At 47.6% G+C, this 14,627-nt stretch overlaps 9 protein-coding genes across 9 annotated transcripts; 3 read left to right on the forward strand and 6 right to left on the reverse strand.

Moving 5' to 3' along the window:
* Nucleotides 1-429: 429 nt before the first annotated feature.
* Nucleotides 430-1,809, forward strand: P175DRAFT_0498835 (uncharacterized protein). The gene is made up of 3 exons (XM_040896591.1): nt 430-548; nt 646-1,622; nt 1,690-1,809. The coding sequence occupies exons 1-2, from the start codon at nt 467-469 to the stop codon at nt 1,554-1,556; spliced, it is 993 nt and encodes a 330-aa protein (XP_040753692.1). The 5' UTR covers nt 430-466; the 3' UTR covers nt 1,557-1,622; nt 1,690-1,809.
* Nucleotides 1,682-1,973, reverse strand: P175DRAFT_0433493 (uncharacterized protein; the record flags this gene model as incomplete). The annotated part of the gene is made up of 2 exons (XM_040893601.1): nt 1,682-1,853; nt 1,903-1,973. 2 exons carry the CDS (start codon nt 1,971-1,973, stop codon nt 1,682-1,684), a joined length of 243 nt encoding a protein of 80 aa, XP_040753693.1.
* On the reverse strand, nt 1,747-2,691 carry P175DRAFT_0498836 (uncharacterized protein). The gene is made up of 2 exons (XM_040896592.1): nt 1,916-2,691; nt 1,747-1,837 (listed from the first exon to the last, which is right to left on the reverse strand). The coding sequence occupies exon 1, from the start codon at nt 2,575-2,577 to the stop codon at nt 2,089-2,091; it is 489 nt and encodes a 162-aa protein (XP_040753694.1). The 5' UTR covers nt 2,578-2,691; the 3' UTR covers nt 1,747-1,837; nt 1,916-2,088.
* A 472-nt stretch (nt 2,692-3,163) lies between these two features.
* On the reverse strand, nt 3,164-4,173 carry P175DRAFT_0433108 (uncharacterized protein; the record flags this gene model as incomplete). The annotated part of the gene is made up of 2 exons (XM_040893580.1): nt 3,164-3,856; nt 3,916-4,173. The coding sequence occupies 2 exons, from the start codon at nt 4,171-4,173 to the stop codon at nt 3,164-3,166; spliced, it is 951 nt and encodes a 316-aa protein (XP_040753695.1).
* A 1,678-nt stretch (nt 4,174-5,851) lies between these two features.
* P175DRAFT_0452540 (TMEM53 family protein) lies at nt 5,852-6,723 on the forward strand (the record flags this gene model as incomplete). The annotated part of the gene is made up of 1 exon (XM_040894520.1): nt 5,852-6,723. The coding sequence occupies one exon, from the start codon at nt 5,852-5,854 to the stop codon at nt 6,713-6,715; it is 864 nt and encodes a 287-aa protein (XP_040753696.1). The 3' UTR covers nt 6,716-6,723.
* Nucleotides 6,724-6,953: 230 nt separating this feature from the next.
* P175DRAFT_0554987 (thioesterase family protein) lies at nt 6,954-8,065 on the reverse strand (the record flags this gene model as incomplete). The annotated part of the gene is made up of 2 exons (XM_040900600.1): nt 6,954-7,906; nt 7,957-8,065. The coding sequence occupies 2 exons, from the start codon at nt 8,063-8,065 to the stop codon at nt 6,954-6,956; spliced, it is 1,062 nt and encodes a 353-aa protein (XP_040753697.1).
* Nucleotides 8,066-8,539: 474 nt separating this feature from the next.
* Nucleotides 8,540-8,869, reverse strand: P175DRAFT_0419815 (uncharacterized protein; the record flags this gene model as incomplete). Its single annotated transcript, XM_040893098.1, has 1 exon — nt 8,540-8,869. A coding segment is annotated over one exon (330 nt), but the record flags the coding sequence as incomplete, so codon positions are not given.
* Nucleotides 8,870-9,434: 565 nt separating this feature from the next.
* Nucleotides 9,435-10,375, reverse strand: P175DRAFT_0433657 (SGNH/GDSL hydrolase family protein; the record flags this gene model as incomplete). The annotated part of the gene is made up of 4 exons (XM_040893614.1): nt 9,435-9,598; nt 9,666-10,044; nt 10,095-10,219; nt 10,273-10,375. The coding sequence occupies 4 exons, from the start codon at nt 10,373-10,375 to the stop codon at nt 9,435-9,437; spliced, it is 771 nt and encodes a 256-aa protein (XP_040753699.1).
* A 1,868-nt stretch (nt 10,376-12,243) lies between these two features.
* On the forward strand, nt 12,244-14,172 carry P175DRAFT_0507165 (FAD-dependent oxidoreductase; the record flags this gene model as incomplete). Its single annotated transcript, XM_040898247.1, has 3 exons — nt 12,244-12,773; nt 12,842-13,071; nt 13,124-14,172. 3 exons carry the CDS (start codon nt 12,244-12,246, stop codon nt 14,170-14,172), a joined length of 1,809 nt encoding a protein of 602 aa, XP_040753700.1.
* Nucleotides 14,173-14,627: the final 455 nt, after the last annotated feature.

Here is a 14,627-nt window from a genome sequence, read left to right on the forward strand (position 1 = left end):
TTGCTAACACAACCACACACGGACTGAACCTACAGGAAAGCGTCAAACAATAATTACATATCTCGTAGTTAACTAGCTATAACTAACTAGTCAGATTCAACAAGGCTTACCAAAGGGCACATCTCCTAATCAAGTAATCTGCGGCCGCCAGCGCACGCCCATCCGAATTAGAAATTAAACCGCAATATTCGGAAATCCACTGGTATTTCGCAACTAGCCCTACCTGGATAGCGAATCGGATTCCAATGTCAATACCGACGCTACTCTACTGGGATGGGCCTATAAGATTGTTGCTTCTCTGTTGGCCTAGCATAGTAGTTATGGAGTAATTGTTCTCGTCCCACTTTAATTACTCATCGAGCAACATGGCAAGAACAGGATCGCCCGTCCGTCCGTCACAGCGTGATAAGGACCTCGGATGTATATCCAATGTGAACTCGAACGAGCAGCATTATCTATAAAGGTAATGGATTTCGACGTTCAGCTACCAAGCAATCCGACTGAACGTCGACGTATGCAGAATCGTCTGGCCCAGCGCAAGTTTCGTCGTAAGTGTATCGCACAATCCATAGCCCAAATAAGTTATGATATGATCAGGAAAGGTCCGGTGGCCATGGCTAACTGCTTATTCCACGATTGGAACAGAAAGAAAAAAGCACACCACTGCTAGTGCCCAAAATGGTGTGTCCTTCACCTCGCCAGTTCCTCCCGGCAACCCTCGAGACCACGCAGCCACAAATGCTGCATTTTCAGACATCAATCCAACCGCAATCGAGAGCCTTTTGAGCTCTAGTAGCGACCATAGACCTCAGCTAGATTCCCCAGACATAAATGCATTGGCAAATATCATATACGTGCCGGGCGATCTATCGTCATCGGCACTACATATTCCCTTACCGCAAACCACACATGGCCCCAGTACAAATTCCAGTGTCTCGAATGGAGTTGAGCAAATGCCGTTATCGCATATTTCAACTCCAGTTCCTAGTATACAGTTGGAGTCGTGCTTGACGCAACTACCGCCGGCCAAACCATCTCCAATACACGACACTCTATTCGACCTCATAACATCGGCTCAGAGCGACAAAGGATGGCTGAGCACACTACATATTGCAGCACAGAAGGGTCACGATAGAATTATTGCTGTGCTGCTGAAGCAGGGGAACATGGATCCAAACAAGCAGGATAGTGACGGACGTACACCCCTAGTGCACGCAGTGGTGGAAGGACACGAGCCCGTGGTAAAACTACTACTCGAACATGGAGCTCGGATCGGAATTCCAGACTGTGATGGGCGATCAGCAGTTCATTGGGCTGTGCTTCATCGCCGTGAAGATATTCTGCGAGTATTAATGACTCATCGAGCCGAGCATGAGCCCGATGTGGATATCAATGCCTACGATAATTACGACTGGACACCACTTCATATGGCAGTCAATCGGGGGGTAGAATCGGTTGTGGTGCTCTTGATAGAGTGCGGGGCGAATATGGATGCAATGGCAAAAAAGTGCCCTTTTTCAGGGACTGTGATGCCACTCATTGACCTCGGACCTTGATGGAGATCCAGGCTGAAGCAGGGTGAATATTGTGGAATAAATGTCATCCCCATCACTATCTCACATGTATAGTGCTCTCGAATAATATGTCTTGAAAGGGGTTATCTCGACCCTTGCTGATGGAATCACCAAGGTTCCTCTCTCCCATCATACAGCCACATCTTCCCGCTGTGAGTCTTCAGAGTGGAGGTATCAATCAGCTTCAATAATCCTTGTACACTCTCATCAATCGTGATAGCGGCCTTCTCCAAACCAAACTCTTCTGCTCCACGATTTCCAAGGTCGGTCTGTACCCACCTACTTGACGTTAGACAAGTAAGTCGCTATATTTGGCCTCAGCACTTACCCTGGATCAACAGGAAACGCAGTAAGCCATGGTTCCTCAACGGAAATTGCTTTGGTGTACCAGTGCTGCATGGTTTTTGTTGGCGCATATGCAGCATTTCTCATGGGAATGAAATTTCTGCCCTAGTCAATACGATTTTTTTTCTTTTGTTTCATGTGTAAGATCAGATTACATACTAAAGGACCATTAGCTCGGGATTATGCTTGGAATAAACGAAGTACTTGCCGTTAATAACCCAGCCCCAGACCCCATTGTGACCCATTTCGGATTTTGCGAGGCACGCAGTAACGGCAGAAAAGCCTGGTAAAGTCGAATAAGCCCGTACACATTTGTGTCTATGTGCCTCTGGATTTCTTCCACCAGGACATCAGACACCTTGGGGAAGCTAAACCCTACTGCCGCGTTGGCAATGAGGATATCAATATGATCAATACCCTCGGCAATTAGGCTCGTGACTGCATTGGCAGCGTCTGATGGCGAGAGGGCGTCGATCTTGACCACGCGGAGAGATGTTCCTGTCGCTGTGGGTAGCTTAGTTAGAGCCTGAGAGGTCTCATGAGTCGGGTCACGGTTAGCTGCAATGACTATATGGTTTGGCTTCGCAAGATACAGCTCGAGTAAACCTTTCCCGAGACCTCTATTTGCTCCGGTTATGAGGACGATAGTGGGTGACATGGTGAAATGTATCAATTGGAGAAGATTGAACTGAGTTGAGTGGTGTTGATTAAGTTAGGCCCAACGTCGACAGGAAGCTGTCTTTATAGTTTAGTTCTTAAATTCTTCTGTGCCTCAAATCCAAGAGAGTTGCGATTTGTAAAATGCTTACTTCGGATCATGTATTGTCAGATTCCACTTGCTTATGCTTATGCTTATGCTTATGCTTATTTGTTATCCGCACTAAAAGACGAGCTAGATATCTAGGGCAATCATCCTACTCTTCGTGGGAGAGATCATCAAGGGCACTGAATATTGCTCAAGAAGGGTATGCAAAGGATCGGAGGCATAAAATGGCACGCAGCAGTCGTAGATTTAGTTTCTGTGTCTGCATTTTTCTTCCTTGTAGGCTGCGGAGGATTTCAACGTAACGAAGAGCAAGAGGCTAACTATGCAATGATATTTTATTAGATTGACGGGTAGTTTGTATTCATCCAATAGACCCGTGGCGGGATGTATACGCCAGCCGCCTTAATCTAAGTATACTATTCATCTAGTTTGGAGGGCCATGCACAACTTAGCCTACTGTAGGAGGGTATGATCAGGATTAAACCCCTAATTCATAAAGGCCTTGAAGTGTAGTTTCGTAGTCCTCTGGCTCTCTTCCAAGAATCTCCCATAGAGTCGGCGTCACCACTGCTGTTTCCCCCAATCGAATAGCATCCCATGCTGTAGCCCACTCGCGAGATAGATCTACCCCATGGTGGGTAAGTTTCCCTTCATGCGGGAGCTTCACATATTCATCAACAGATATAGGTCGGATTCGCACCGGCCGACCCACAACCTTTCCGAGAATGTCTACCGTTTCCTGGAGGGAAAACGCGCGTGGCCCCGTAAGCAGCACTGTCTTGTTGATGTATGGAAATTCGGCTGGTACATTCCCCGATTCCACATTAGCATAGGACACAATCAACTTGGCGGTGGCTTCTCCAAGCTCATCCCGTTTCGCCCAAGACACCCCTGGACCTGATCCGTCATGAGGAATGGTGATCTCGTCTGTCGGCGCTTTCAGATCAAACCACGCCGTATAAATGGGGAAAGACTCCGAGTACAGGCCTTCGCGGACTATGGTGTATGTTGTTGGCTCGGGGAGCTGCGCGAGATACTTTTCAGTCGCGAGATGCGCGCCCATGACATGCGCAACACTAGTTTCTCCAAACTCTCCTGCGAAAGCGAGTGATGAATAGAAAATATGTTGGACGCCGCTTTGGCACGCTGCGTCAATGGCGATTCGATGTGCCTAATTTCCATCAGCCTGTCGGTATATATGGAATGGTGCAGGAGAATCTGGGGCATTACGTTCACGCGGTGCTCCATTTCGAAAGATGCATACGAAATCAACATCAGGATATCGACTCCATCAAAGGCATGAGCAAGAGGTGCAGCGTCATCATAGTCCGCATAGCGCACCACGGCTCCCTTCTGTTCTGCAAGAGCCAGCGACCCTGGGTTTCGCGCGATGAGAATCAGTTGCGAGGGAGGTACGAGCCGCAGGAGGTGGTTGACGATGCTGAAGCCGAGACCCCCTGCTGCCGGAAAGACACCTATCTTCGCCATTGCGTCTGGATTCAACCGCATTCGAGTAATCCGTATATTGCGTGACGAGCAGTTTACATATCAACTCTTATTGGCGACTTGTATCCGTCGTCGCTGCGGATTGCTTAGAATCAAGCTCGTTAGTAACTTTCCCTCACGTATTTGAATGGACCTATGATGGGGTTTATGCAATATCTCAGCCTGTACAGCTGTTATGGTTTCTTGGGCTGGAGGTAGTTAGTTAGTATCTTGGTGCATCTTAGAAACCGTTCTAGCATAACGGGCTAGTGATGTCATGGCATCAATACGTCAGAGAGCAATGAATTTCTAACTCAAAAGCTTCATGTGCAATACGCAAAAGTATCGGTCAGTAGTTCAACCAATGAGGTACTATGGCCCCTGAACTCATACAATGTCGTGATGTTCGATGTTCACCTCCTTTCTGGGATAAAGACTGAGAAATAAACCTTCGTATAACGGATGATTGGTCTATTTGAATGAGAGTATATTGGAGGACGTTTATACATCCATTTTAGAAACTTCAAGAAAAGCGCATGGCCTTGGTGTGTGTTCAGGTTCGGCAGAAGGCAGCCAGGGTCGAAACTTATCTGGTTATTTTAGTGATAGACCTAAGTAACCACTAGAATTTATGGCAACCTATTACATATAATTCTTTAAGAATAAGCGCAGGCGTCTCTTGCGTCAATAAGGGAGCATCGAAAGTTGATGCTAAACCTAAACCCTAAGCGGAGAGAACATACTACGCTACTTTGTAGAAATGCCATACTACAAACTGATCAGGGCCTCCACGAGTATAGATTAAGTCCATTCGCACATATCCTCATGGCTATCCACGATCAAAGGCGATGATTTCAGGTTCGGATGTGAGTGAGACCTTTGGGGTTGAAGTGAAGTACGGAGTAGACGACTACTACGCCAGCAAGATACTTTTGAGCCTCGTGGCTGGTCTAATAATGAAATAAAAAATGATAAAAAATCAAAAGACAATGGATACAATATAATTATAGAAGTCTTAACGTAAACGCATACTCTGTACTCCCATGCGTCCGAAATTGTTGTGGATCCCATCCACTGTAGTGACCAGGAGAGCCAGTATGAGGACAGAATTCCTCCCGGAAGCCCACACAAAAATTAACTATCAGGTTAGTTCCTCAACATTTTACACTGGATCCAGTCTGCCGAATAAAAATTTAGAACCAATTCTTGCGCCAGGAGGACGACGGCGTAGGAGTACAACAGATGTCAGAGTATGGCCATGGACTGCTTTGTACGGCGTCTTTTCAAGCTCTCTCATACCAATGAAAAGCAATCCCATATTTAGTCAAGCTAGATATCAGAATTTAGGATCAAGAACACCCTCTGGAGTTTCCTCTGAGGAATTACGCCAAGAATGTCCAAGCAGATCGAATCTTGTTGGGAACTCCTATCCTCATGCATGATTACGGATCAGTCAAGAAATTCATCCGAACGCCACATATGTATTTGTACATAGTACTACGGAGTATATGAAATATTCGGATGGCTGCCCCCTAATCTTGAGTGGATCGTTCAGCCTCAGCTTTTTCGTTCAATCTTTAAAATCTTATCACATATTCTTGATTATTCGGAATAAAACTTGCGGGGGCTGAAGGAAACCCGAATCGTTCGACTCCCTCAGTCGGCAAGTATACATAGTTCAATGGCTACAAAGCCAAGTTTTCCAGGGTTCACTGCACTCTCGGACCAAATTTTTGTTCGGGAAGGAGAACCTGCAGCCGGGGCACAGGCACCCAAAGATCCCAGAGTTATCATCATCTTCGGCTGGGGAGATGCCCAGCCTAAACATGTCACGAAATATGCAGACGGGTTCGGACAACTTTTCCCTGGTAGCAAGCAGATCGCAGTGCTAGCACCGATATACCAAGCATTATGGCGGAGCATGGAGCAGCGAGTAGAGGCGATGAAACCAATCCTCGACGCAACATTTCCGTCTACAAGCTTCCCCCGTGCCGAAGACCATGATGACTCCGTCCTTGTGCAAGTAATGTCGAATACGGGAGGCATTAATTATGCCGCTTTACTGCACGCCTATGAAATCACTTACGGGAAACCGTTCCCACACCGGCTTGTCACCTTCGACTCTACACCCGGAAGTACCGATCTGACGTTCGATAACTTGGGCCGCCTATCCCTTGCGATGGCGCTGGGAACCGCTTCCTGGTTCCCATGGCCCTTCGTGGTGACGCAGTGTATATGGGGTGTTTTCCTCTTCACGGTCAACATCATCGAAAAAATAGTCGGCCAGGAAAGTGCTGCTGTGCAGAGTATCAAAGCTGTTCAGAACCCGACGCTACAATCGAAACAAGCGAAACGACTGTACCTCTACGGCAAGCAAGATAGGATTATTCTCTGGTCTGATATAGAGAAGCATATCGCCGAATCTCGCGTACAGGGATATGAATCAGAATGTTGTTTGTTTGAAGGAAGTGGACATATAGAGCACATGCGAAAACACCCGGAGGCATACTGGGGAGCTATTCAGGTTGCATGGGCAAAGCTGTAGTGAGAATGCGCACTGTATTATAGCTGACAATTTTAGCTAAGATAAAGGAATATACTGTAATACAACTTGAGTCTTTTTGTTTCCAAGTTAGATCTCGACTTTGCCTCTACACATAGCGTTATTTTGGTCAATTCAGATTAATCTATGCGTTCCTAACCCGCAGCATAGTGCAAATTGAATGGTCTAAATCTATCTAGATTCTAATCTTATACTATCTTACAGTAAAGTAGTGTGTACATTATAACTTCCCGGCACCTTGTCTGCCCTTATAGTTACGAGAAGCATCCACCACCAATGCTACTTGCGAGCTCGTCGCCACCAGCTCTCCCTTCTGATCAAGAATCACTACCTCCAGGTCTGCCCGGCTGCCCCGGAGCGACCTGGTTACAATACGCGAGTATAGCCATTCCACCCCTTCGGATGGGATTTTGGTCTTAAGGTCGATGTTCATCGTAACAGTGGGATACCAGAATAGACCCTTCGTAGCCACAGACTCTGGAGCCTTTCCCTGTAGCTCCGGCATTTTTTTCATTCCGCTCAACTCCATTGCAGCCATCCTATCCAGTGCAGCCGGGAACATATCAATGAGAAACAAAAGCGCCTCATTAGACCATCGCGCCACGTTCCCGCCAGGTGTAAATCTCGCCCACTGCTCGACTACCTGCTTTGTGCGGCTTGCCAAAGTTGACGGTGACGGACGACGCGGTCCATAAATTTCCAGGTTTTTCGGCGCAGCCGACTGAGTAACACGCGGGTATCGTGCCCACTGGCCGTCTTCTCCATTCTTTGCCAACGCTTGCAAGTCAACCGATCCATGCGGTAACGAGCCAAAGCTCGGCGCAGGTTCAAGCCCCCAGCTTCCTTTGCAAGCAGGTCCCATCTCCGTCTCTGGCGGACTGATCGTCAGGTATGCGACCACTTTCACCTCGACTCCATCCTTCTTATCGATTCTATCGGACGCTACAGCTCCATCTGGTCGCTGGGAGAGAGTAACGTGAACTGTGCTAATCCTTGCGCCGATCTTCATATCTTGTACTGTGATGAGAGCTGGGCCAATGGCTGTTCGGCGCAAGTACGATATCTGCAATCCAATGGGTTCCGGAGTCGACTTAACGCGCGCCCCATGATGGTTCTTGAAGTGGATCGCCGCGGCTCGGTACAGGATACTTGCTGTGTATCCTCCATGTGGTACTGTCTGAAGATTAGCAATATTTTTTGCTTCTGGAAGAAATTCCGCATACCCTGTCCAATGCACCAGTTCGCGTCCAAATGCGCAGAATATGTCTGCGAGTCTATCGGAGTGACGTGGATCGCCTTTTCAAAGATATTTGAGTGGGAAGGGTCGGCCATGCTTATTGCTATTCCAAACCCCGTTATATCACTACAGCCATATGTAACAGGTGCAGGCAGATCTGTGCCTTAAATAACATTTCCCAGTAGATACACCCAAGTTCAGACTTCAGCCATTCACGGAGCTCTTCCTGTGTCGGGGATTTCACCCGGAGCCATTCCCATTCCCGCCTTAATCTACCAAAATGCCTCTAGATAGGTGGCTCCGCCTCGTTCCGTAGACATGGTTTCGCCTAGCTTCATTGTTCCTCCCAGCACATCCGTCGCACTGGAGATTATTTCGAAGTGGTTGTCCCGAGATACTAGAATTACAGACTGATATTAATATTCCATAGCCCATCCAGTTACGGGCATATTCTCATGATACATAAGCTTAATTCATCTACTGTTGTGAATATTCGTCATCTGCACTGTGTCACACCGCACCAAGCACGATAGTAAGAGCAGCCCATATCCCTCTCTTGACCAATCTATCCACAAATGTGTATAAACATTTGCAAGCGTGATATCTGGGAACCATATGGATTTTGCGGCAGATTTTGGAGCTGTTTCAGTGAGAGGAGGACTGATGCGCCAGTAGCATGGCTCATTGATATCAGCTATAGGACTCTGCTCCCAGCTTTCAAGTCGAGTGTGAATATCCAGAAGAGCCCGAAATATTGACAGTAGTTTGCGAGCACTGGCCTGATACGGATCGGTTACTATCATGTCCATATCTTGGAGCAGTGCCAGCATTTCTAAGACCTGGTTGAGAAGACTCTGCATGGGGGATGGCTTGAAAGCAGAGAAAGGAACTTGAATCCACGGCCTTCGTCTTTAAAAGGCTTGGATTACCTAGCAGTACATTAACCACATATTTTAATCCCATTCAAACAAAACTCACCAGCAGTGGTCGGAATCCAACAAACAGTTTATGAAGAGCACCAGAAGCGCACTCTTCCATCGCACTGGGATTTATCAGCCTTGAGATTCTATGGTAAAACGACATTGCACATACTCCTAACTTCCGTTTCCTACATGTCTGACAAGTTGATCTCTGCTTTACCTTCATTTGAGCCAATGAAAAGCATCGCGATTGACTGTAAAGAGGTGTTCAGCATGGAGAGGAGTTAAAGGCAGTGTTGGCCGAGGAGGGAGTTAATGAAAAAGTACAATGGTTGGTTCCTGGCGAGCCTTCCAAAATTCTATAGTCAAGTATATAATGCTTGCTCAACAGACTTGTCGAAGGAAATATTTCCCACTGTATCCTGATTCCGGAGGCGAGAAAGCTTCGATGCCAAAAACATGCCACATACCGTCTATATGTAGTTCATGGGACTTCAAGCCAAAGGACCCTTTCGTCTATCTATTAAAAAAAAAAAAAAAAAAACTAGCTTCCCAGGGCGGCTTTTAGCGAATCAAGTGTCATAGTATCATCACAAAGCGGCAGCTTGTGCTGAAGCTGATCAGGATCTAGCTCTGGGTAACTGTTCTTTATGGCTTTCATCACATGAATGAATTTGATCTTGTACGCTTTCCCAAGAAAGTGAAGTCCTGTTCATTGTTAGCTAGCGGTACTCAGCTGGGTAGAATAAAAGTGAGCAAAACGAGTGCGACCAACCATCATTAAAATAAGGGGTAAGGGGGTTCTCCGCTGGAAGCTCCTCAAGGCCATAGAGAGGATCTCCTTCCTTCCAGCCGGCGTCGGCCATGATGAGATACCACAGCGGGACTACAGGGACATTCAGTTCCTTTCCGAGCTCGATAGCGGCATCGCAGTGGCCACGAGCCCATCGGGTGTCACGGTCACAAAGCCAGCTGGCCTCCACCACCGATCTGAACTGGTGGTAATTGAAGGGGCCGGGGGCGACGATAACAACTCTAGCTCCAACACCCTGCGCAGTCTGTACGATTTGCCGCATGTTCTCCTTGTATCTTGGGATGGGGACGTGATTTTTTGACTCGGGAGCTATGGAGTCATTCGTCCCAAAGAAGACAATCTACCGTTTAATTAACATCCACGTCTCAGGTTACGCCGGGTCATCCATACCATCAGCTTGACTTTAGCATCTCCGGCATTCTCTTGTTTCATTAAGTGAGGGAGGATTTCCCGCGCATGGTCAGAGTTGTAGCCGCTGAAGCCGCGCTGTACCACATCCATTTTCCGGGCATAAACTGGCATCATATTAGATCATTGTACGAACTAAACATCATCCGAACCATGTTACCATGTTGCACTGCTGACCCAAACCCAAAACTGGACTCTGGGTCATAGGCCGCCTCGGTGATTGAGTCTCCGAAGAGAAGCACTTTGTCAAAAATGAGGGCCATGCTGTCGAGTGAGATATTCAACTAACAGGAAGTTAATATCAATTGACCCGGAGAATTGTCACTATTTATCCCGCTTGGTTCGAGGCGATCATGGCTTAACCGCATTTGACACGGAGCAAGCTTGGGCTTGAAATTAGGCGTGATGGAAGAGACCAGACTATGTAAAAGTAATCTATGTAATGGTGCAGGCAGCCATGCACATCTCCAAGATACCCCCAGCACAGACCGAAGGAAAACTAGAAATTAGCCGACGCCGTATGATACTTATGCCACCAACTCTATTGTTCTGAAGGGATGAAAGAGCTAATTATGCAGCCCACTGTGACCCTCTTGAAACAGTCGTCCCTGTTGGACCGTTCGAGCATGAGGACCCCGGTCATCGAGCCGATCCTTCTTTTCCCAACCTGCTCAAGGATGCAACCAAGGTTTCTGAGTGGAGTTCCGCATTGCGGAACAGAACTGCACGGCGTTCAGATTGTATGCTACTGGAACCTTATAATTGAAGTTCGGGGTGCTCAGTGCTGACAACAGTAGTCCGATCTGTCCAGTGAGGGTCTAGACGAGCTGGCTCTCATGGTAGCACAACGAGGATGTCTTGTTTTCCGCGGGTCGATATAGCGGGCGTAAAGCTGGACAAGATGCCAGGCTGCTGTTGGGCTCAGCATCGTCCAGAGTTCCATCCAGGCGCTTGCCGTGGCTTGCGCGTCGACTTTCGGCTTGGCCTTATGGATCAGGGCATGGTCGGTGCTGCCAAACATGGTATGTTCGGCGGGATCAAAGGAGGAAAGTGGTGAAGGGACGGCGTTCATGAGACGATATCGTATGCCGCTTACTCGGGGCTCGGAGAGTAGCTGTTCATGGTATTGTTCGCGAGTGAGGAGGTGAATATCTGCTACGCCTGTTGAGACAACAGGCACAGTGCCGGCTCCAGCGATAACTAGTCATGTTAGACGGAAACTATACTTCTACATGGCGAACGTACATTTCACATGTGCCTTGAATGATTCGAGGTCGACTCAATCAGCCCCAGTCCCCCGTAAATCGAGTAGGGCACTTACCAAGGTCTTCATTGTCCTTGAAGAAACAAGGAAGAGGCGTGTATATTCCTGTCGGCAAGGGTCTCATGGCGAAGATTCTGGTAACAGAAGTGAGAGATAGTATGAAGTAAATGACTTGTAATAAAGCAAGTCTTCCGATGGAAATTGTCCAAGTGGTTGGCAGAGTGCATTCTTCATAGGTATCTTGGTACAACAAGGAGGGCATATTCCACCGGCTTCGGATTCAGAACAGTGATAGTAGGAGGAAATGAAAATACATCTCCCTGCACCGGCGTAGAATTCCTGCTTCACATACGGGTTTTGACGAACAATCATCCAGCTTGCGTTCTGCCTGGCTATTTCGGCTATCTGGCGCATTCAGACATTTGAATCATCCCCAGGGAATAACTATTGCTCTACGGATGTGGCATCACACCCTGGAGAAAAAAGCTACGTTTATTTTTCAACAAAATAGAGGGAGTCCTACGTTGATGTATCCTAAAAATAATTCGAGCCGAGGGAAGTGCTGTCCTTTCCTTCGCGTCTCTGGTGGAGATGGACTTCAATAGTTTCCCGAGGTCCTCCGTAGATAAATATATGCATGCAGGAGCTCCACTATCACCAGGGGAACTCGGGAATTTATCGAGATCGGCATGGCATGTTCAATAGATGAATCACGAATATCCAAAAAAGCAACCAGTAGTACTATTGAATATATTCCAAATCCTGAATCCTGAACTGTAACCAGGGAGGTACAGGGACCACGCTCCTTGCTATAAATAAATACGTCGCCTACGGGTATATTTTCTGGACAATGGATGAGCCCCCGTCATGAGTCTCAAATTCCTTACTGCACTGGCAGTTCTGGGGTCTGTCAATGCCATTGCCCTTGCTCCCCGAGCCTCGGTTGGCACCGTCAGTGACCAGGACTGGGACACTTTCAACGCCAGTGTCTCCGGCCGCCTTTACAATGGTGAACCGATGTTAGCGCCTTGCTATACCAACTACAACGGCGAACCCCAGGTCCCGAATCTAGAAGAATGTATTGTCGTGCAGGGAAAGAAGGGGGATCCGACCTTTATCACGGGGCAATTTGGAGGCTACATGAATACCCAATGGGGTGGGTGTCAGGCTACTGGGCAGAGCTGCGTGGTGGGATCTCTGGGTCCGGACATTTTGAGCCCAATTCTCAAGCGCTGTGACCAAGGGAGCGTGCCTTACAAGTATGTTGAAGTTCAAAGCGTGGAAGACATACAGGAAACATTGCAGTTTGCCGACAAGAATCACCTACGGCTGGTGATCAAGAACACTGGGCATGATTACGAAGGCAGGAGCTCAGCGCCTGATTCTTTGGCTTTGTGGTAAGTTTCATTGAATCCGATATATATATATATATATATGTGGAGGGGGAAAAAAACTAATCATTCAGGATGCATAAAATGCAACCGCCTATCGAATTAGAAAAGCAATTTATCCCCGACTCATGCTCCGAGACTCGCGGGGATGCGATTACATTCGGAGCCGGCCAGCAATTCGAAGGGATCTACGAATTTACAGAAACGTATGGCTATCGGGTGGTAGGAGGAAGTTCAAGAACAGTGGGTGCAGCTGGAGGTTGGATCACTGGCGGCGGGCACAGCGTTCTCAGCAACGAGCTGGGTGAGTCCAATGCCGATTCAGTTCACAGGAAACATGCTAATGTTCTATCTAGGCCTTGGGGTGGACAATGTCCAACAACTGAAGGCGGTGCTTCCGAACGGAACATATATCACTGCCAACCGCTGCCAGAACCAGGACCTTTTCTTTGCCCTCCGCGGTGGTGGTGGAGGTACGTTCGGCGTGATAACTGAAATGACGACCCTAGTGCACCCAAAACGCCCTATGCAATTTGTTGAAATGGGATTCACGACCCTTGGCGCGGCAGCAACCTCCAAGCTGATGTCAATCCTCGTAGCCAATGCAGAGAAGTGGGCGTCTGAAGGCTGGGGAGGATTCGTTTCTTCCCTAAACCTCGGGACCAGTGTGTTTATGAGCACGGCTCTGCTAAGCCATGAGGAAGCTGTAGAAAGCATGAAGCCTCTCTCGGACTTTGCGACAGATTTCAACCTGGGGATCGTCAATATCACGACTTCGTCGGATTATCTTGCAGGAATGCAGAACTTCTTTGACATTGAGGAGCTCCAGGAAGCTTTGGTTTCGGCTTCGACAATCTCCAGCCGTATTGTCCGGAGGGAGTCATTTGTTGGTGAAGAGAACCAAAAGCAGCTGGCTTCTCTTCTGAATGACTTCGTCACTGTTGATCAGAAGATACTCGAGCCTTCCCTGCAAATTTCGGTGTTGTGTATCACGGCACCAACGCTATATTCCCAGAATATGCCCGAATCAGATCAACCGGGTGGCCCAGGTGCAGCGTCGGTCACACCCGCGTGGAGAGATGGAATCTGGCATGTTTTGCAATATAGATCGTTTGACAGTACCATCACCGATCCTAAGACCGTACAGAGCATTGTGCAGAATGCACATGAAGTGATGAACCCTCTCCGCGAGTTCACCCCTGGCTCTGGGGCTTACATCAACGAGGCGGATCCGTTTGAGCCAGACTCTATAAACTCCTTCTGGGGACAGGAAAATTATGCCAGACTATTGGAGATCAAGAAAGAAATCGATCCAACTAATCTACTTATGGTGCATAATGGGGTTGGTTGGGACGAAACCGACGGACGATTTGCCTGCTTTCCAGATATTGACACGGCAGCATAATCGCTACTGGTGCCAATTATCGTTCCACTAGCTATATATATCACATAACCTAGTGAGAATCTAGTGCCTTTTCTATTCAAGATTATATTTCAGGAGCAAAAGAATATTTCTTCATATGTTTCTTTATTAGACGTTAGCCCAACAGTGAACGTGGGGATATTATTATATTCACTATGTATCAGTTCATCACTTCCACATCCCTTACTCGGGCGATGCACCGTACTAGGCTAGGTACTCTCAAGAATGCACCTGCATAATCCTCAGGGATTTCGGGACACTTCCGTTGGAATCTAGGGATCATTCGCAAGGGGATGAAAAAAAAAAAAAATGAAAAATCGAATACGGATTCCATTTTCTTGAGGAGATCCTGGAATTGAACCTCGGACTCGACACAAGTCACCACCCAACTCCTCCATGAATATTGGTTAACAATGAAAATCCTCGCTTTTCTATTC

Source organism: Aspergillus ochraceoroseus (assembly GCF_002846915.1).
Source record: "Aspergillus ochraceoroseus IBT 24754 chromosome Unknown P175scaffold_2, whole genome shotgun sequence".
Lineage (NCBI taxonomy): Eukaryota > Fungi > Ascomycota > Eurotiomycetes > Eurotiales > Aspergillaceae > Aspergillus > Aspergillus ochraceoroseus.

Excerpts from the sequence above, each read along its gene's own strand:
- P175DRAFT_0498835 (XM_040896591.1), top strand. The coding sequence starts at position 467 with ATGGATTTCGACGTTCAGCTACCAAGCAATCCGACTGAACGTCGACGT. Across the intron at positions 549-645 it reads GGCCCAGCGCAAGTTTCGTC|AAAGAAAAAAGCACACCACT; the intron begins GTAAGTGTATCG and ends CGATTGGAACAG.
- P175DRAFT_0498836 (XM_040896592.1), bottom strand. The coding sequence starts at position 2,577 with ATGTCACCCACTATCGTCCTCATAACCGGAGCAAATAGAGGTCTCGGG.